The 20136-nt window shown below is 34.4% G+C and overlaps 4 protein-coding genes and 1 long non-coding RNA gene across 6 annotated transcripts; 1 reads left to right on the top strand and 4 right to left on the bottom strand.

The window, feature by feature from the left end:
• Positions 1-245: 245 nt before the first annotated feature.
• LOC145316678 (uncharacterized) lies at positions 246-3956 on the bottom strand. Its single transcript, XM_080157344.1, has 4 exons — positions 3229-3956; positions 2810-2896; positions 1981-2328; positions 246-1631 (listed from the first exon to the last, which is right to left on the bottom strand). The coding sequence occupies exons 1-4, from the start codon at positions 3932-3934 to the stop codon at positions 820-822; spliced, it is 1953 nt and encodes a 650-aa protein (XP_080013470.1). The 5' UTR covers positions 3935-3956; the 3' UTR covers positions 246-819.
• A 2821-nt stretch (positions 3957-6777) lies between these two features.
• On the bottom strand, positions 6778-9045 carry LOC145316677 (uncharacterized). Of its 2 annotated transcripts, none has more exons than XM_080157342.1 (2): positions 7851-9045; positions 6778-7622 (listed from the first exon to the last, which is right to left on the bottom strand). In XM_080157342.1, the coding sequence occupies exons 1-2, from the start codon at positions 7938-7940 to the stop codon at positions 7302-7304; spliced, it is 411 nt and encodes a 136-aa protein (XP_080013468.1). In that variant the 5' UTR covers positions 7941-9045; the 3' UTR covers positions 6778-7301. Both variants share the same exon structure in this region; 1 of them encodes a protein (XP_080013468.1).
• A 65-nt stretch (positions 9046-9110) lies between these two features.
• On the bottom strand, positions 9111-12515 carry LOC145316676 (uncharacterized). Its single transcript, XM_080157341.1, has 3 exons — positions 11327-12515; positions 10888-11062; positions 9111-10420 (listed from the first exon to the last, which is right to left on the bottom strand). The coding sequence occupies exons 1-3, from the start codon at positions 11405-11407 to the stop codon at positions 9807-9809; spliced, it is 870 nt and encodes a 289-aa protein (XP_080013467.1). The 5' UTR covers positions 11408-12515; the 3' UTR covers positions 9111-9806.
• A 95-nt stretch (positions 12516-12610) lies between these two features.
• LOC145318286 (uncharacterized) lies at positions 12611-13868 on the bottom strand. Its single transcript, XM_080159598.1, has 2 exons — positions 13080-13868; positions 12611-12826 (listed from the first exon to the last, which is right to left on the bottom strand). The coding sequence occupies exon 1, from the start codon at positions 13403-13405 to the stop codon at positions 13100-13102; it is 306 nt and encodes a 101-aa protein (XP_080015724.1). The 5' UTR covers positions 13406-13868; the 3' UTR covers positions 12611-12826; positions 13080-13099.
• Positions 13869-14335: 467 nt separating this feature from the next.
• On the top strand, positions 14336-18529 carry LOC145316675 (uncharacterized). Its single transcript, XR_013878646.1, has 5 exons — positions 14336-14999; positions 15393-15459; positions 15692-15759; positions 16188-16306; positions 17092-18529. It is a non-coding gene; the product is annotated as an uncharacterized LOC145316675 (long non-coding RNA).
• Positions 18530-20136: the final 1607 nt, after the last annotated feature.

Raw genomic sequence — 20136 nt, 5'->3', positions numbered from 1 at the left:
AAGTTAATACAAATTTGAAACGTTCTCTTTTTTAATTACAGCACATAAACCTTACGGATTTTACCATGGAAATCTACCACCGTATTAATTAAAACATTCCCTACGATAACTGTCATATATATAATATTTATATACAAAATTAAACAAATATATAAAATTAACAAAAGCTAGTTGTGAATACTTTTTTTCCTTAGTTTAGGGGGTAAACTACAACTGCTATATACTGAATTACAAAAAATGCGACAGATTATACAACAAAAAATTTTCAGTTTAAGCTCTTAACTTTAAGCTCATTAAACTTAATTGGTGGAAAGGGGTAGTTTCACAAAATGCATTTGAACTTAATTTTGTGAATTGCATATTTTTCTTTGTTAAGATGGTAAAAGTACGTGGTAGAAAATTTAACTTTCTTCAAATTTATGCCATATAAATAGAGTTTAAACACATTTAAACAGGTTCAAATATACGGTTCACTAAATTAACTTCAAATGCATTTTGGGAAACTACTCCTTTCTAGATATTATAAAAAAAAGTTGAAGATGAAACTTATGAAATAAAAAAAAAATTACATATAAATATATATATACGTAAAGTCCTGGAATTATTGGGATTGACTGGGACCTATCAGGTCTTCGTCTTGTTCTTCGTCTTGTTCTTCGTCTTGTACTTCGTTTTCAGACGAAAGTTCCGACGAATAATACTTGTCTCCATTCTGCCAGGGATGTATATTCTACATGGTTCGGATGTGTAATATTTTTTCCAAGTCTGCACAGGGATGTATATTATATTTCATTAAATATAAAGAAAAAAAGGTAATAATTAAGAAAACTGAAAACATTTGTAAATTTTAAAAATTTTTAGCCGTGGACAAACAATATTTCTTGTGCAGAATATACACCCCTTTCCCGAATCAGCTGTAATGTAGCTGCCAAAGATACTGTAATTGTTTATGTTCTGAGAACATTGTTGAGAACTTGCTCTCTGTGGTGGTCTGGAGCTTGATCTTTTCTTCTTCTCTAACTCAGCATCTTCAGGCCTGATTCCCTGTTCCCACAATCTTTGCTTCTTCATGTTGGCCTTTACTCGTTTGTTGGCATCTCTTCTTGTCCGAGTCTCACCACGCTGGCCGAAATCGGGCAAATGTGTATTTGTTCTGTTCAACATTTGCTGCATCCTAATTTGGTTAGGTTGCTCACTGAGTTGACTATAACTACAACCTGGCTCTGGACTGAGTTGACTATAACTACAACCTGGTTCTGGGTTTACGTCTTCATCAGGATTTGATGTGCCTGCGCAACTTTCAGCATAATCCCGGCTTGAATTTTGTGCTCTGCTCGTGCTTGCTCTGCTCTGGTTTCTGTACAACACCGCTTCAATTTGATTCGTTGATGGAAATGTTGTTTGTTTTCTGGGACGTTTAGGAACTTCTTTGGTAGGCTTTGGCTTTTGGGCCACTTTTGCTTTTGGCCTGCGTTCAACTTCTTCTTCTTCACTACTACTACTACTGCCAGTTCCAGTGTCTGGGTCTGATTGATGACCTTGATCTGTATCATCACTTTCTGGTGCTTCTTCTTTGATGTCAGAAATTAATTCACCTTCTTCTCCATCTTTTTTCCACTTTGCTTTTTCTCCTACAAAGAAATAAAAAATGTTAAAGCAAATGTACATAATTGTAGCTTCAATATTATTTCCATACCTATATGAACATTAGTTACTATTAATCAGATTCAAATGAAAACAAGCAATATTTTTTACCCTATATTTATATGCCAATCAAAGATAAAAGGGGGAATTTTGCATTGGCAGTTGCTTTATAGGGGTACAATATGGAACTGTGAAGAAACGGCGTCGCCACCGCCGAGAACCGCCAATAAAAGCCCCAAAAAAATTCGGCTGGTTTTACTTTTGGTTTCAAAAAGTGTCACTTTCGCCCACCCCCCCCCCCCCCCCCCATTTATTACATTAAGACCTGTAACTTACCGTCAATGTTGATGAGTTCTAAAATTTCCCTTTGGTTGTGTATAGAAACATTTGAGCCTACTGCAACAACCTCATAATGACCCAGGTGGTTTTCAATTATAATGGCAAGTTTGGGTAATATTATTCCACATGGATGTATCCGAATTTCCTTACTTGCTTTGCCGTCATTCTTGCCCTCAATGTCCTCAACCTCCAAAATTTCGTCACTCTCGTTTCTGTCATCTTCGTTATCCACCTCGAATGATGGTTCATTTGAGTCCAGCTGTAAACTTCTCTTGGTTTTTGCTTCGGCTTCCAATGCGGTTTGCCTTCGCTCCCGGTTCTTCTTTGGAATGATCGGCACATCATCTAAATAATTATTATAGTCATTATTTCAAATAGTATAAATGTTACCCAACCCCCCCCCCCCCCCTCCAAGGAAATAGCTTAAAATCACCGCAGGACCAATACACAGAAGAGTAGAATCCGATCCCCAGGACACAATTAATACCATAAAAAACCTAGTTTTTACCACTTTTATGGTAAAATTTTACCAGCCTATACGATTTAAAAGGTGGTAAAATTTTACCGTAACCTCGATCGATTCAGTGGTTACTGAGATCTTAAGCTTCTGACGGCCGGACAGACATTAAGCTACTTAGTATTATAGATAGCGGCTGCGCCCATACAAATTTTAGCCTAAAACCCTGTCAGGGCCTGTACGAAGTTTCCCTTAAAACAAAATTAATGCACAGGGTTTTTATCTAAGACTACTTCTCAACTAAAATATTAATAAACTTAAATTTAGGTGATACAGTTCCTACGTTTTTCAAACTATAAATAACAATACCTTCGGCATCCTCATCATTCTCATCACTGCTGCTTTCCTCCACGACACTTGTTGCCTTTCCAGTCACCTGTCTCTCGTTACTGTTGCCTGTAAATAATTAATTTATACATTAATTTTATACGTTTCCAAACAAAAAGCAAGTACTGAAAACATTTTTTCCACCCCCCCACCCCCCCTACTTGGTGGAAAAAAAATTTTAAAAGGAAATGTGTTGTAGGAGGGATAGAATAAATAAATCATAGAGTTCTTTAAATATTTTTCCATTTTCCCCCTACTTGGTGAAAAAAAACTAGGGGGGGGGGGGGAAGAAAAATTTAAAAAAAATTAGTAGCAGAGGAAAAAAAATCTTGTGCAGTATATACACAATACGAGGAAAGATAAAACTTATAAATAATAATTAATGTTCAACAAATATGTACCTGTGATTGAATTATTTCGTCCATAAAATTCTTTCTGTCTTTGCAGTGGTGGAAAGTTTGGTGGTGGTTCATCATCTTGCATTGGCACTGTATCATCAAGATTTCCCACATTTTGGGCCTCATCGTCTGTTTCACAAATAATTATCTTCTTCGACTTTTTCGAGCCCTTTCCTTTTCCATGCTTCTTCCTTTTGGAGCTTGTGATGTTTTCAAATACATTTACTTTGGGTTTATTATTGGACTGGCTGTTGACAATTGGATCATCATATAACCTATGTGGCTTTACTGGTTGCTTTACTGGTTCTGGAGTTACTGCTGGATTCTCCGCGGGTGGTATGCGAAACTCATTCCCAATCTGATCATCATTTGAATTCATTTCAACGTCGTCGCCTCCGTCATCAATTACAAGCTCACCATTGTTGCTTTCTTCATCAGCAATGTTTTCCATACCATTTTCTTCAACAGCATTGCCTTCAGCATCATTGTCTTCAACAGCATTGCCTCCACCATGATTGCCTTCACCATCATTGTCTTCACCATCAGTGGATTCATCAGCAGTGGAATCATCAGCAGTGGAATCATCAGCAGTGGAATCATCAGCAGTGGATTCATCAGCAGTGGTGTTCATTCTTCCGATCTTTCTATTTCTGGAAATTACTGTTGCTTTCTCACTGGCATTGTGAATCTTTGTCTGTTCTTCACTCATTTCTGGTTTCAAATTTATTGTGGCGTACGTATATTACATTACAGCTCTTGCTATAACCTTCTTATCACTATGGACTGTCTTGAAAAATTGCTTGGGGTTCTTTGCATTCCCAATGTCTGCATAATTTTTGATCTGAAATGCAGTACTCGACTTGTCATTGTTTCTTTTCAAGTAAATCTGGTTCTTTCCTTGAACTTCGTGGGGTAAGCAACCCATTGAGTGGCCACCTAACATGTAGTAAAATTTCTTGTCTTCGGCTGTAACACCTGGTGTTGAAGTTGTGATTGTCTTCGGTTTAATACGCCGCTTAATTCTTTGTATCTCTGCAGGGGCCAGATACAATTCACACATCTCTAAGGCTGATCGTTTCTGTGGCTTTTCCTTCTTGTCTCTCTTGTCTTTCTTGTCTTTCTTGCCTTTCTTATTGCTTGTCTCCTTGCTTGGCTTGAGTTCAAAAACCTGTTCGAACTTGTAGAGGGGGGTTGACAATGCGCGTTCTTGTTTTCGCGTTACCAGCGCTCGAAATAACCTCCAGCAGACAGGATCATCATTAGGAATCATATAATCTTCGGCTCTCTTCATATTTTCACAAAAACCAGTCGCGTCCTTGGTAAAAGTGTGTTCGAAATTGCGCTTGAACCTAGATAAAAAAAGGGTTTATATCAAAACAGTCTCAATATATAACATATAACATATATCAAGAAAAGATGAACTAAAAGTCTTGCCACATAAAAAAATACATGGTACAAAATTGAAATTCTTTGAAACATATGCCATAGAAATGTAGTTTAACAATTTAACAAGAATACAATATGCAGTTAACATTTCGTGAAACTACTTTTTTAACTAAAGAACATTGAAATGCATTTTGTGAAACTACCACTTTCACATTTAATAGACGCGGAATAGATGCGATAAATAATTGAATTACCTACAAGCTTGTACGTGGTTCCTCACTAGAAAAAGGTCGCTTGAAGACACATAGGTTCCTGTTCTCCACAAATTTGGTGGGATAGCTTCATGTAGGTACGTCTCGTTAAGCACTAACTTACAATGATCCAAGAAACGTTCCACTGAAATAATAATGAAATTTTGAATTAACTATGCATAGGTACATGTTTATTATTGTACCAGGGGTGTATATTCTGCACAAGATTTATTTTCACAAATAAAATATATATATAAAAAGATTATTGTACATGGTCACCTGCTAGCAAGAATAGGAATGCCCCTTTTATTCGGTTTATTTCCCTTGCCCCCACCTCCCTTCTCCCTGTTTTAAACGTTTTCTCATCATGTCAAATTTACAAAATAATATTTACTTACCAGTTTCGTCATCAATAAGTTCCGGAGCAGTCCAAAAGGCAGCGGTGATGCGGGCGTCAAAGGTGAACTGCTCGAACACGACATATAGGAAGGTGATGGTGTCTCTGCATACTTTCAGTAAGGTTTGCCAGCCTTTATCCACTTTCAGTGAGTCATCGAAATTTTGGATGAAAAAGACAATTTCTTCTCTTCGCATATAACCATCTTTTTTCAAGGGGTCATGGTTCTGTATTCTTTCTTTGTAAAATTCTGGTGAGAAAATACGGTCCACGACAACATCCTGATTCTCACTAGGCCCTTTATTCGCCTCCTCTTCAAGTTGCTCATCCACATTGGTCAGTCTTCTTAGATCAGTCACCAAGGTTTCCACTATTTTTTCGGTTTTCTTCATTTCTGTTGTCAGCGTTACAGTATTTTCAGCCATATCTCTTGATACACTGTCTTGCAGGTCTTTGATTTCATTCTTCAGTAATTCATGGTTTGTGGACGATTTGTTTGCCAAGTTTCTGATGGACGCATTAATGGGCTCTATTTGATTTTTCATGTGTGAGGTGAAGAAAGTACGTAGCTGCTGAAATTGGTTCTGAATTTGGTTCATAACGGCCCCGGTGAACAAATCCTTAAAATTAAACATATTAAACCACATATTTTCAAGTCTTGGTATTTTAAAAACTACGTGGTAGAAAAGAAGACTATCCACAAACAAGAGCAAGTGATCCTAAGCATCTTCCATCATTTTTGGACTTTGACAAACAAAAAAACTTGGTAAAATTTGACCAACTTTTTGGTAAAAATTGACAAGGTAAATTTTTAGGCTAAGTCCAGATTTTTGGACTTTGACCAAAAAATCAACTTGGTAAAATTTGACCAACTTGTTTGTAAAAATTTACAAGGTAAATTTTTATTGGTCAATGTTTACCAAAAATTTAGTCAAATCTTACAAGTTATTTTTTCCAGGCTAAGTCGATATATATCCTAAATAATTGTAATTTGTATCCTCTGGATGACAAAATGAAATAAAAATAATACCTCGCTTTCTTCCATCTCACCAGAAGGGGCAGATGATCCCTGGGGTCGTGATGACTGGGACTGGGGTCGTGATGATGTTGCAGGAGGAACTACAACTCTCGCGGTCCGTTGACTCGCGGAGGGGGGCCGTGGCCGTGGCCGTGGAGATGGAGGTGGGGTAATCCTTATTGGCCTTATTGGAGATGTTGTGGTTCTAGTTGTGTTCTAAAAATAATATAGATAATTATTGTAAAGCATTACTTACCGAGGATTATAGTTTTAAACAACACCGGCATTATCCTAATTTTTTTCTTCTATTTTTTAAAACTTTACCCTCCCCCCCCCCCTCTCCCGACAAAATGACTGTGTTAGGTTATGCTAGGTTAAGTTATATGGTTAGAGGGACCCAATTTGTTCAACGGTTAACGAGATTTGTTGGTACAAACCCACAAACAGACACTCTCCTCCTGGCATGATAAGAGAATTACAAATAAATTGTGGTAGGTTAAAAAGGAATTAGATGAAATGTATAGTTCATGAAATATTTCTATACAACAATTAATCATGTGCAAAATATACACCCCTACCTATTATTCTGGAATCTTCAGGAAAGGTGTATGTTGGAAAAAATGTCCTCACTTTGTGGACCAACCATACTGTTTTATCACGACGGCAGTCTGGGACAAAGTAGAGGTCTTGGCAGTCTGTATAGAATTGATTACTTTCGAACTTTCGTTTGTTGGCATTCCTTGTTCCCCTGACAGCCAGCTTTTCATTTATGTACGGTTTCACTGTGTGAAATATCAACAATCTAAATATGTCATTTATGTCATTAATGGCTGTTAAACGGAAAGGTATGTTGCTGGTGAAATCGTTATAGCTTAAGTGTTTGATCAGCAATACACGGAAAGAAAGTTATGTTACATTTTTAAAAATTACATTAAAATTTGTAAAGAGTGGGGGGGGGGGGAGAAGTGACACTTCTTGAAACCAAAACTAAAAGTCAAAGGAACTCAACTAAAAAAAAATAGTATTACCTGTTTGAAACCTCTTTAAGGCCAAAATTATATCCTCGGATGTAAGTTGATATCACATGATTGGCACTTTCGAAAGCATAACAACTGAACGCCATGGATGGTCCAAATCGGCGGACATGTTCCGGCATATGGTAAAGCATGTGAGTATTGTAACTCAAGCACGATTCGCCGTACATCTCCGCCAATTTTGAGTTCAGGACCATTATCATGGTCTTGAGCTCAGCCACACGTTCAGTTGTTATATGCTCTTCGAGACTGCGCAATATGTGGAATAAAAACTTGCATATCAGACGTTGTTCATCTTTAAGATTTGCCAACTGGAAAAAAAAAACATTGTAATAATTTAAGGTAAAACTAGCTGTTTCGCCCCTAGCCTCTAGGGGCTTCGCCCTATATACTTATTGGAAGTCCACCCTCCTCAATAGAAATATATATATAATATAGCACACGTGCGCAAATTTAAAAAGAATGTTATTGCTATACAATATAATGAAACTGAAATAAGCTTTAAATTCTAAAAAGATTATAATATGGTAAAAACCTACCTCTGCATAAAATATCATATGGTAGAAGCCCAGTACTTTGAATTCAGAACTTTTCAAATTGAGGGCTAGCTTCTTCTCTGTCAGGCGCATGATGGACGTACGGGGAACGCGATCAAAATCGCCAACAAGCTTCAATTGATCGTTGATTTCATCTATAATTGGAGTTACTGCAGTTCATGGTAAAATATGGGTGATAAGGAGAAAATTTTCAAAATTTAAGTTCTTTAAACTTTTCAAACTAACACTCTTTTAAGCGGCATAACAAGGCGTACAAATAATGTGTAATAGACATAAATCTAAAAATGCAGAATTTTATCGCAGTGCCGAGAAATGCGCGAAGAAAACACCTATTTTACGCGTCATTTCTTTAGTCAAATGCAGTACATCCCTGTAATTCTCTCCATTTGAACTAAGTCTTCTTCTTCCAATTCTGGATAACTATTACGTCCTTTCTTCAGGTACGTCATCACTTTCTTTACATAGCCCAGGTGCAACGCGTGCATCGGATCACTGGGGGTATCTTGTATTAAATCCAAGCTCGGGTCAAGGTCAGAAAAACTGGTTTTCATGTTCTGATTATTTTCCTCTAACTTGCGGAATTTCTCGTCAGACCTCGGCGTACCCATATTTTGACTGTCACTGGGGTAAAATACATTCATTGATTCGAACAATACCAAGTTCTTTTGACGGAGATAAGTCTGTGAAAAAGCCATCCCTGGAAGGTCACAGTGTGGGCATCCATTTTTTGATCCATGGCCAAGAATGCCGAATACATCGGCTCTGGCAACGGCATCGTGGATGATGGTTCTACATTGAAAGGTATGTCCAGGTAATCCTTCTTGAATTAGTTTGTTGATGAATCGGGTAACATTATCCAGAAAGTTGTAACTGTAGGGACGCCTCCTCGTCTTCTCAAATATGCTGACTGGCAATATAACACTGAAATCCTTGTTGAAGAATAACCTGAAATAATAAAGAAGAATTAATAATAATAGCATTTAATACCTTAGACTTAAAATTGTAGTCACTGATTTATAAAACGTAAAGGCTGGTAAAATTTTACCGTAAAAGTGGTAAAAACTAGGTTTACTTATGGTATTAATTAAGTCCTGGTATACAGTAAGACAGATTTTTATATATGTATGCAATAGAAAAAAGTATCAATTGTAAACTTAGTTTTCTTTCTTATTTGTTTATTGAATGGTTTCCTAAACTTTGGCTTTAAAAATCTGGGCTGTCAATTGATGTAAAACAAATATTTTGATATCCTTTGAAATATAGGCTGCCAATCCTAAAAAATACCTTTTCGAGGGTCATGCTGTATATGAAAAGAACTTTATCCCAACCCAACCCTTTCAAATCCACAATATATTAATTACTTACCTAATCCAGACAGTATAATAGGAGATATGAGATCCCTGAGCTGCTTTCACTCCGTCGCCCGAGATGTCAAAAGTTATATGATCATCAACGGCCTGTTGTCCATTCAACCGTTTAAAGTCTGTGATGGCGTCTTGGAGGATCTCATAGGTAGGGAATCTGGAAAAAGAAATATATTTTTAACTAAAACTTGCACAATTCAAAGAAATTTTGCACCATCGGGCTCCAAATAATATTACGATGAAAAGTAATGGAACAACGATGACAACATCCATAAAAACCAAAGCACTGAAACGGTACGACAAACGGACATTAACAATTGTGAAGTATCTGAACTGAATTTAAAAATATTAAAGTCGAACCAAAATTGAATGTAAGTAAATTTGTTAAAAAAAAATGCTTCAAGAAGGATAAGGTTTATGCACATACTTAAATTTTAAGGAATTAATTATAGAGTGGCTTCGCTTATAATATTGTTCTCAAGTTGTCGCAGGAAGCAATATACCAAAGAATGATCAAACTGATAATTAGAACACTTGAAAGTTTGTTGTTAAAAAAGGAGAAAAATCGACATGTTTAAAATGGACGTACGGAAATTCTGGTAATGATTATAGAAATGCTACGCTTTCTAAATCGTATATAAACATACCTGCACTCAATCAGTGAACCAGGAGCATTTGTAGGATTATATTTGTTTTCTTTGATTTCAACTTTGTATTTGGGTTTGAATAATGTATTATATGACGGAAATTTGAAAATACACGAGCGTTTCAGAATCGCCAGGATGATTCTAACTTTGTTGTGAGAGATGGGGTTGTCTAGAACACAAACGCTTCTGAAATCATTAACAATTTCTTTCTCAAGTTCTGTAAGATGTTTGAAGCGATCCCCGTCATGATCGCCATCAGGTTCGTCATCAGGGTCATCGTCATCATCTGGGTCAAAATAATCTTCAGGTATATCAAACAATTCGACGTGTTCCCAGTCCTCGGCATCTTGAATGCTGTCATTGTCTGCATCATTATTATCGTTGGTATTATTGTTGTTAATATTGTCTACAACAATATTAATGTAGTCCGTTTCTTCAGGATTGTTATTTAATCGCTCCAAAACTTGGTTTGCGTAGCATTGATAACATATACTTTCGGTTTCCTTTGTGAAGTTGGTATTGCAGCCTGTACAAACTTTACCTAAAAAAATACGATGTTAAACATGATGTTTTATAGTTATAAACCTTCCCGGGACCTATGTGAAGGTACCCTGTAAAGGAGAACCCAATCGGTTCAGTGGTTAGCAAGATCCTTTTGAACAGACACACAGACATCCTGTTACTTTAGTATAAGGATAATGCCGTAAAGAAAAACTAGTCAAATTAGAAAGTTAAAAAATTAAAAATTCCAGAAAAAGTAGATAAATGTAGAGAGTGGGTGAAGGTGGGTTAGGTTAAGGGATCCCATGTAGAATATACACCCCTGGAACAAGGATATCTTGAGACAAACTTAACTAACGTTTGATCAAACCAATTGTTTGAAATTTAGATTGAAAGGAAAATAAAAAACAAAAATTGGGAGACAATGTTTGTGGGAATTTGGACAAACAAACAACAAACAGACAGACCGACATCGTTCTACTTTATATTACAGATATTGTAGGTTACCTTTTGACGATGCAGTTTCGTTCTCATATTCCACATCCATCAAATCCTCCTGCTGTTCTTCTTCTAGTAATGGCTGACTGTCTTCACTTTGTTGATGTTTCTTGCGCCAGTATTTACTTCTGGCTCTCGTTGCATTACAGAAGAGTTTTCTTATGGACCTCAGTTTATGCTGCAACTGGAAAAAGATTACATAATTAGTGAATTACTTATTTAAAATAATATAGGGGAGTTGTTATGGATCGTTATTTGGGCAAGCTACACGTGTCAATTGATTACAGTACATATGACTATACTGGTGTAAGAGCAAGCATGTTTATAGTGCGCTGACTGCAAGTGAAAAATAGAAATTAAAGTCGAGCATAGATTATACTTTAAGTACAGTAATGAAAAGTAAGGTCTCATCTTAAATATGTAGAAATAATTAGTTGTAAAAAGTCACCTGTACATTTTTCCTCTTATCTCCACTTCTTATACGCTTCAGTAGAGCTTTAGAGAGTGTACCAATCAAATTGTCTCCCATTTCAATAACGTCTAACAGGGGTGTATAGGTAACTCCTGAAATAAGAAGTATATGTTATAATCAGGGATGTATATTCTGCATGGGATCCCCTGCTCAGGGGGGGGGGGAAATAAAAAATAAGTGGTTGGAGGAAAAAAAAATGTAAAAATTAAGAAAACTGAAAACATTTTTTCCATTTTGCCCCCCTCCTTGGTTAAAAAAACTAAAGAAATGTGTGGTAGGAGGGATAAAATAAATGAAATATAGAGTTCTTTAAATATTTTTCTATTTCCCCCCCTACTTTTTCAGAAAAATCTAGGGGGGAAAAAAAATAAAAAAATTTGTAGCAGGGGAAAAAAAATAAATCTTGTGCAGAATATACACCCCTGGTTATAATAATAAGGTTATTACTTGTTTACATATAACGAAAGAAGGAGAAAGTAAAAAAGGGGGGGGGGGGAGTGACACTTTTTGAAACCAAAATTAAATGTCAAAGGAACTCACAAAATAAAGAGTTAGAGTTACAAACATAAGAAAATACCCTTATTTATTCTTTGATTGTCTATAAAATTAATTAAACTTACCTATCAAAATTGTGATCCAATTATACATACGTCATCCAGCGTTGGTCTGACATTTTTTTACTTTGAAAAAAATAACTATATACAATATACATAAAATTTTGTTTGTTCCAGTCCTGACCTGGATAATACCTATATAAATTTCCTGCCTTCCCTGAAAAGCCGACGAACGCATATATAATCAAGCCCCACTGGTCGTGACTTTTGCAGAATTCTGCAGTTGCATGGAGTTTTATTATAACAACAATGTTGAACCCAGAAAATTTGTTAATTTGCTATAAAATAAATAATAATAAATAATATAAAACAACATAACAAAAATATCAAAAAACAAAAACAAAAAATAAAACATATCAATTAAGATCTCCTAGAGAGCTATAGCCAGAAGCTTAAAAAACTGTACACGTGCATACGTAATCGTCGGCTTTAGGGGTAAATAATGTTTATTAATGTTTATATGCAGGAAATTATATATCTGCACGACCAGTGGGGCTCAATCACTGTCACCATGGGTACTTAATTATAAAATATATGGGCGCTGCAATCAAAGAGAGGTTAACGTAAATGTTCTGAAAGAACAAATTGATGTTATCCTCTTAGGAAATACCCCCCCCCCCCCCCCCCTAGAAAAACGGCCCCTGGCCTCTACCTAGCCGTATAACTTAACCTAGCCTAACCTAACCCAGCAATTTAGTTTGGGGGGGGGGGGGGGATGGGGAGTTAAATAATACAAACAAAATTTTCTAAGAGGATAACGCCACAAATTACAATTAAAATTCGCTTTCAGCATGGATATCCGGAGGCTGGATGAAATCGCCGGCGGCGAGCTCGGCTTCTCCTAGCTTCTCCTTTCTCTTCCCTGAAAGGAAAGAACATTGAATTAAAAATGAGAAAACTAAAGCGTTTTTTAATGAAGAAACTCAAAGAATTCTGAAACATTTTTTGGTTAAAAACAATTTTTTCCCCTGCTACAAAAGACAACTAGCCATGAACAAGAGCAGGTGATTTGAAGCAACTTCCATCATTGATCCACTTATTTCTTTTTTCCCCCTCCCCTCCCCCCCCCCCCCGGAGCAGAATATACACCCCTGCAATAATTTCGTAGTTTTTACCTTGTTACTCTGGGTTTTATTTAGAAAAAAGGGCTGACGTTGGTGAGGAAAGGTGCACAGTCGGCTTCATGGTCAATGACATATCTCTCGGTATCATCCAGGCGGGGTCTCTCGTTCTCGTAGAGATTCTCGGGCATAGGTTCATTCTTCTTTAAGTGTGTCTCTACCCAACCGTGATGGTATAACAGTTTTACTATTTCAACAGCGTCATCAATGCCACATGATTCTTCTTGAACTCGAATATTTAGCTTGGAGAAGAGTCTCAACATCCTAACCATGAGGGCGTCCCATCTGTCATGCAGCTCGTGGTATTGGTATGGATCCATCCTAATTTGAGGAATGATTATTTTGTTTGTCTTGTTTATTTTTGGGATGGGTGTGATTAATGTTTTTTAACTTTCCGGTATTTTATTTGTCCTTAAACAAGGGGGGGGGGGGGGAAGGCCTGGAGCTCCGGAACCTGGAGGCCTATCCAAAAAATATTAAAACTTGGGAAAATTCATCATATAAGAATGATTTTATCCCTAATAACCTATACTCTCAGTCCAAAGATAAAGCCTATACTCCCTGTTTACGCAAATGTGTCAAAACTTCCCCCCCCCCCCTATTTATTTAAAACAAATTTTGTAGCAGGAGAAAAAAAATAAATCTTATACAGCTAATATACACCCATACCTGTTATTATGATGTACGCGTACCCAGGTGATTGACTTGAATAGCCTGTTATTCAGAACTATCTGAAAAGGTAGAATATTTAAGAAATAAAAAATTACAAAATAAAAATAGCTCGTATTCATTCGAATCCGGTGGATAGGAACAGGTGTTCTCATTCATACGCAAAAAAACTAGGTAACTAGCATATCGTATTATATGCATGGTTTTCTACGAATATAAAAATCTAAAAGCATAAGATTAAAAACAGTTATTTTTAGCCAGTGCCTCCGGCACCTCTGGGCAAAAAAAGTAGTTTCATTCTTATAATTGTACTCCTATATTTGCGAAAATCCGTTTATACTACGGTGCAAGAAATATATTTATTAATTTTACATTTAAAAAAGTCCTGTATATTACGTAAGCTAAAAAGAGTCCCAAAAATGGGAGAAAAAACGAATACGAAGAATATTTTACAAAGAATTTTCAATAATTAATGATAAAATTTGAATTATAAAACAGAATGTTACATATTAACTTCAAAATTCACTGTAATTTAACTAAAAATGATTACTAAAATACAAAAATGCACCGTAGTCATATAGTCCAGTTGAATATTGCGCCGATGGAAAGTTACGGTTGCCAACATACAGATTGAATAGGTGGCAAAACACTTTGCAAGACAGTTATATTTTTAATCGTAAAATTGCAACGAATAATAACATTTCATGAATTATATAAGTTATGCAGTTTTAATTAATTAACCGGTAAAATATTAAAATGATATTATATACATAAGGTGTTTTTTAAAGTTTGGCAACTTTGTCGAGCACGCTGATTTGATCATCTGAAAACAGGGTTACGAAAGTTAAATTAATGTAAATTTTTTTTAATGTGAATGTAATATATTTTTGCAATGACTTAAATGAAATATCATCGATAAAATATAAAAAAATATATTGCAATGGATATAAAAGAAATATTTTTCAATATAAAGTTGTATACCTGTACAGAGCATGTGCATGAATGCCGCTATACCGATTGAAAACTATTGTAAACAATGAGTGTTATATTTCAAGTCTCTTAGAGAAAATACGTGTTATATCCAAGTATGATTGACAGGAGATGGTCCATGTCACAAGATTTATATGAATGTCAGTTAAGAACGCCTAGAGAGCTGATATTCAGAAGTTTAAAAAAGTACGTGTCCACCTTCAGTCTTGGCTGTTAGTATATGGACCCTGCAATCAAAGAGTGGTTTGCGTAAAAGTAAGTGTTTAAATAATTTTAATATAAAAACATTAATAATGTAGGACCTTGAGCGTACGGTTTTAGGCTGCCTTCGATTAACGGTTTAAGTTTTACTAGCAGCTATGCCCCTTAGAAGCCTCGAGGGGCACTTAAAGTAGGAAGAGAAAAGTTGAGGCCTCATCCTATTTTTAATTTGAGTTTCAGCTATAGATTAAAATAAATAAAAAGCTTCGTTGTAAAAGAGAACAATATTAATATATTTATATAATAGGATAATTGTTTTAAGCCTTTTTGATTTGATCTAAGAAACACTTTTTATCCTATTCTTAATATTAAATAATCCGGGTTTAATATATATAAATGTAAAAGAAATATTAATAAATTATATTTAAATTGAATATTGTTTTTCAGGTTCAGCAACACTGATTCATCAGAAATAACTATTTGGGCGCTGCAATTAAAGATTGGCGAGATAGAAGTAAGTGTTTAAATAATGTAATAAAAAAATCAATATAATTTAGGACCTTACGCATGGTTTTAAGCTGCTACGATAAACTGCATTTGTTTTATAATTTTTTAAACCTTTTTGATATATGATATAAGAACGACTTTTTATCCTATTCTTAATATTTAAAGTATTCTACTATTAATATATATAAATAATAATAGAAATATTAACAAATTATATTTCAATTAATATTGTTTTTCAGACTTAACCAGGAATCAGATTCGTGAGAAAATATATGGGCGCTGCAATTAATGAATGGTTTACATAGAAGTAAGTGTTAAAATAATTTTAATAAGAACATGGATATTTTAGGCCATGTTATTAAGACTATCCTTTAACGAAACCTTTTTAATTCAACCTTGCTACGAAGCCTTGTGTGATGGTAGAGTGTTTGAGTTCTTAGGGAACCACACTAATTACATAATATTATCTTGAGTTAGACAGGTTTTATAAGCTGTAAACAGACTAATACAATTAGATATGTCATTATCTTTAAATTATTTATTATAATCTATATAATAGCACCTTTGAAATAAGCTCATATTATATCCAACCTATATTCGCCCTTTAAGGTTTATGATTGTTTTAAGCGTAACGAATTTTTATACCCTTAATAGAAAGATATTATAAGATGTGTTTTATGTAAAATAATATTAAAAATATATATAAATTATATTTCAATTAATATTCTTTTTCAGGTTTAGCTTCGCACACAGCTGGGTGTATTCTCTGATTATAAGCTGACCGCAATTCGACCGTGGAACATTTCTTGCACCAACATGAAGCTGTTGCCATCAGAAATTCATGGCCGTTAAAAGTAAGTGTTTAATTATTTGTAATAAAAGATAGTTGGAATAATCCTACACGCAACTACGGCAACACCTCGGCCCCAAAAGGTAGTTTCCATGTATACAAGCATAACAAATATGAAGTTAATATACACAGACACACATCGAACTACCTTTATGAAACTGTATACTAAATTATATTAACAATTAAGCTATTATTAAATTTATTAGATAGATATTAAACTGGTTAGACAAAAGTTAATACATAAAAATAATGTACTAGATAGGTAGCTATTTAAAATTAGATTTTACTACTTTATATTATTGAAACAGTACATTCAGGATATTATTAAAATCTAAACAGCATTACATTCATCCTCGTGCATGTTTACTTCGTGAAGAACAGCTGCCAGTTCGGCAGCCTGGGCAGCGGCGGGCAGCAGAGGGGAAGGACGGCAGCGATTAAGATGTGTAGTAATCCATCCATGCTGATATAACCTCTTACAAACCTCCCTCTGGATCTCGACATTGTCAGTTCTGGCTCTAATCTCTAGACTCTCTCTTAAAACTAACATACGACTATTTAATTCATACCATAACTCCAAATTCCCGTTATAAGACATTCTTAGTTTCTCTCAGTCTGGTTATGTATTGATAACTGAATTAAACTTTCTCTAATAAGCAGGCACGTACACAAGCTGTATCTACTTTCTCCATGAAATTTTCCCAAAACAGTTAACTTTCCTTTTTGTAAGGCCTTTTTGATTTGTTAATCCTTTAATTGCTTAATTTAAAAATGAATATTCTTTTTCAGGATTTTGGAGTTGAACCAGTTTTGAAGTGTGGAGCTTTGCAGTTCCATGGAGAACAACTAGAGTTCCATCTCAACATGTAACAGTCACAGATTATACAAAAAATTTCATTATTTATTATGACGACAATGTTGAACCGAGAAAATATGTTAGTCAGTTAAAATTAACAAATAATTTACAGAACGATACTAATAAGTTTTATTATGACGATCAATGTTGAACAGAGAATATTCTGTTAGTCAGTTAAAATTAACTTAAATAAAGCGTATTGATTACAATCAGTGTTTATTATGACGACAATGTTGACACCTAACATTCCACAAGCTAAAATTCTAAAAAATATTGACTTTAACATATAAAGCGTATTGATTATACAATCCGCCCAATCGGTGTTTATTATGACAACAATGTAGAACCGAGAAAATTTGTGTCAGTTAATTAAGTTCTACTCGAGAGCTCCAAACATTCCACAAGCTAAAATTCTAAAAAATATTGACTTCATTACACATTTGACAGGTGTATGGTATGTTATTTACAGAAACGATACTAGTAAGTTTTGTAGTTTCAGTATTGACCTGGATAATATCTATATGACCTGTTATGTTATAATATGAAATAAATTCTAAATAAAATCATTATCATCATTATATTTTATTTGCGATTTTTATCATTAAGTAGAAGGATGTTTGTTTGGAAAAATCTGGACTTAGCCTAAAAATTTACCTAAAAATATTGACAAGAATTTAATTAACAAGTAAGAATGGAAAAACCTACCTTAAATACTGGAGATCTTGAGGCAAGTATAAACTTGTGCACTTTTAATTTGGAGGTACTAGTTTCTATCAAACAATCAGTAAACTCTGGATCCTCAAAACAATTCTCCAGGTCACCAGAGAGACAGGATACTGCACTTTCAGGTCCAGGTTTTATAACTTCCAGCCAAATAGTCAGAGTACCTCCAGGTAGGAGACTTGCCTGATTGTTCTTCAGTACATTAATCTCCATAAAAGCAGCATTACAATTTCCCTCTCCAGGTGGCACTGTTATCAATCGACATTTAGGCATCAGTACTAGACTGTTGTTATCTTGGATGCCAATCTTTTGTAGTTTCAGTATTGACCTGGATAATATCTATATGACCTGTTATGTTATAATATGAAATAAATTCTAAATAAAATCATTATCATCATATTTTATTAATTTCATATTCCATATAACGAAAGCAAATAGTGCTGAGTAAAAGGATGTTTGTTTGGAAAGTATTAGGTCTGAATATTTCCTCATTATATTTTATTTGCGATTTTTATCATTAAGTAGAAGGATGTTTGTTTGGAAAAATCTGGACTTAGCCTAAAAATTTACCTTGTCAATTTTTACCAAAAAGTTGGTCAAATTTTACCAAGTTTTTTTTTTTGGCAGAGTCCAAAAATCTGGACTTAGCCTAAAAATTTACCTTGTCAATTTTTACCAAAAAGTTGGTCAAATTTTACCAAGTTTTTTTTTTTGGCAAAGTCCAAAAATTTGGACTTAGCCTAAAAATTTACCTTGTCAATTTTTACCAAAAAGTTGGTCAAATTTTACCAAGTTTTTTTTTTTGGCAAAGTCCAAAAATTTGGACTTAGCCTAAAAATTTACCTTGTCAATTTTTACCAAAAAGTTGGTCAAATTTTACCAAGTTTTTTTTTTTGGCAAAGTCCAAAAATTTGGACTTAGCCTAAAAATTTACCTTGTCAATTTTTACCAAAAAGTTGGTCAAATTTTACCAAGTTCATTTTTTTTGGCAAAGTCCAAAAATCTGGACTTAGCCTAAAAAAATACCTTGTCAAATTTTACCAACTTTTTGGTAAAAATTGACCAAATTGCGTTTTTTTGTCTAAGTCCGAAAATTCGGACTTAACCTGAAAAATAGAGTTGTAAAATTGACCACATTTTTGGTAAAACTTCCAAAAGTGGTAAAATTAAAAAAAAAAAAAAAAAATTTAAATTTAGGCTTCATTGTATAGAAGTCATTATTTTAAAGTACTACAACTGATTATGAAGAGCTGTTTTTTATTTAAAACACAAAAAACGGGTTTTTTTGTTTCGTCAAATTTTACAAAAAAAATGGTAAAATTTGACTAATTTTTTGGCTAAAATTTTTGCTGGTAAAATTTACCACGAAACTGGTATATTTTACCAGGTTGACCAGCTTTACCACTTTTCTGGTAAAACGACTCTTTTTTTATGGTATTTCGTAGAACCTGGGCACAGGGAGTCAGGAAACCTTTATGTTGCCAAAAATAATGTCCTGACTAAAACAAAACATATGAAAACTAAAAATTTCCTCTATATGGTAACAAAATTCCAAATAGGTAAAAGGATTGTTGCATGAAGTGCATTTCAGAAAAAAATTATTTCAGATATAAGTCAAAAGTATACCATCAAACATATATAATTTTGTATTACAATAAATAACAAACAATTAGACGGGTAAACATTCAAATGCCCCGCCTCAAAAAGCCAGTAATAGAATTTAAAGTTAATATTTTGGACTTCCCATCAAATTCAAGGTAAATTATTCAGGTTTAAACTTAAACCAGGGGTATATATTTTGCATGGATGACCCTGCTAAAGTGGGGGGAAGAATTATAAATATAAAGTTGGGAGAAAAATGTAAAAAAATTAAGAGAAATGAAAACATTTTTTTCCATTTTTCTCTTCCTTGTTGAAAAAAAATCTAAAAGAATATGTGGGATAATATAATAATATGAATAAAATTAAGAATTCTGAATGTTTTTTTTCTATTTTTTCACCTTTCTTGATGTAAAAAACTAGTAGGGGGAAGAAAAAAAACATTTTGCAGCAGTGGTAAAAAAAATTATTCTTGTGCAGAATATACAACCCTGACTTAAGTGTTAAGTGGAGGGGGTTGAGTTTCTATAGAACAAAACAATGAGTGCAGGGGTTGTTAGTTTGTTAGTTATATATATGCCATGAGAGGGGGGGTAGAGGAAAGAGGTAAAAGGCTATATAATGCAGGGAGAGGATGGGTTGATCTGTTTATTACA

Source organism: Acartia tonsa, chromosome 4, assembly GCF_053477335.1.
Source record: "Acartia tonsa isolate MP-2025a chromosome 4, ASM5347733v1, whole genome shotgun sequence".
NCBI lineage: Eukaryota > Metazoa > Arthropoda > Copepoda > Calanoida > Acartiidae > Acartia > Acartia tonsa.
Note: the sequence above shows the minus strand (reverse complement) of the source record. Positions and strands in the feature narration are given on the sequence as shown.

Excerpts from the sequence above, each read along its gene's own strand:
- LOC145316678 (XM_080157344.1), bottom strand. The coding sequence starts at position 3,934 with ATGAGTGAAGAACAGACAAAGATTCACAATGCCAGTGAGAAAGCAACA. Across the intron at positions 2,897-3,228 it reads ACGAAATAATTCAATCACAG|GCAACAGTAACGAGAGACAG; the intron begins GTACATATTTGT and ends AATTATTTACAG. Across the intron at positions 1,632-1,980 it reads AGAACTCATCAACATTGACG|GAGAAAAAGCAAAGTGGAAA; the intron begins GTAAGTTACAGG and ends ATTTCTTTGTAG.
- LOC145316677 (XM_080157342.1), bottom strand. The coding sequence starts at position 7,940 with ATGCGCCTGACAGAGAAGAAGCTAGCCCTCAATTTGAAAAGTTCTGAA. Across the intron at positions 7,623-7,850 it reads ATATGATATTTTATGCAGAG|TTGGCAAATCTTAAAGATGA; the intron begins GTAGGTTTTTAC and ends TTTTTTTTCCAG.
- LOC145316676 (XM_080157341.1), bottom strand. The coding sequence starts at position 11,407 with ATGGGAGACAATTTGATTGGTACACTCTCTAAAGCTCTACTGAAGCGT. Across the intron at positions 11,063-11,326 it reads ATAAGAGGAAAAATGTACAG|TTGCAGCATAAACTGAGGTC; the intron begins GTGACTTTTTAC and ends ATCTTTTTCCAG. Across the intron at positions 10,421-10,887 it reads CGAAACTGCATCGTCAAAAG|GTAAAGTTTGTACAGGCTGC; the intron begins GTAACCTACAAT and ends GTATTTTTTTAG.
- LOC145318286 (XM_080159598.1), bottom strand. The coding sequence starts at position 13,405 with ATGGATCCATACCAATACCACGAGCTGCATGACAGATGGGACGCCCTC.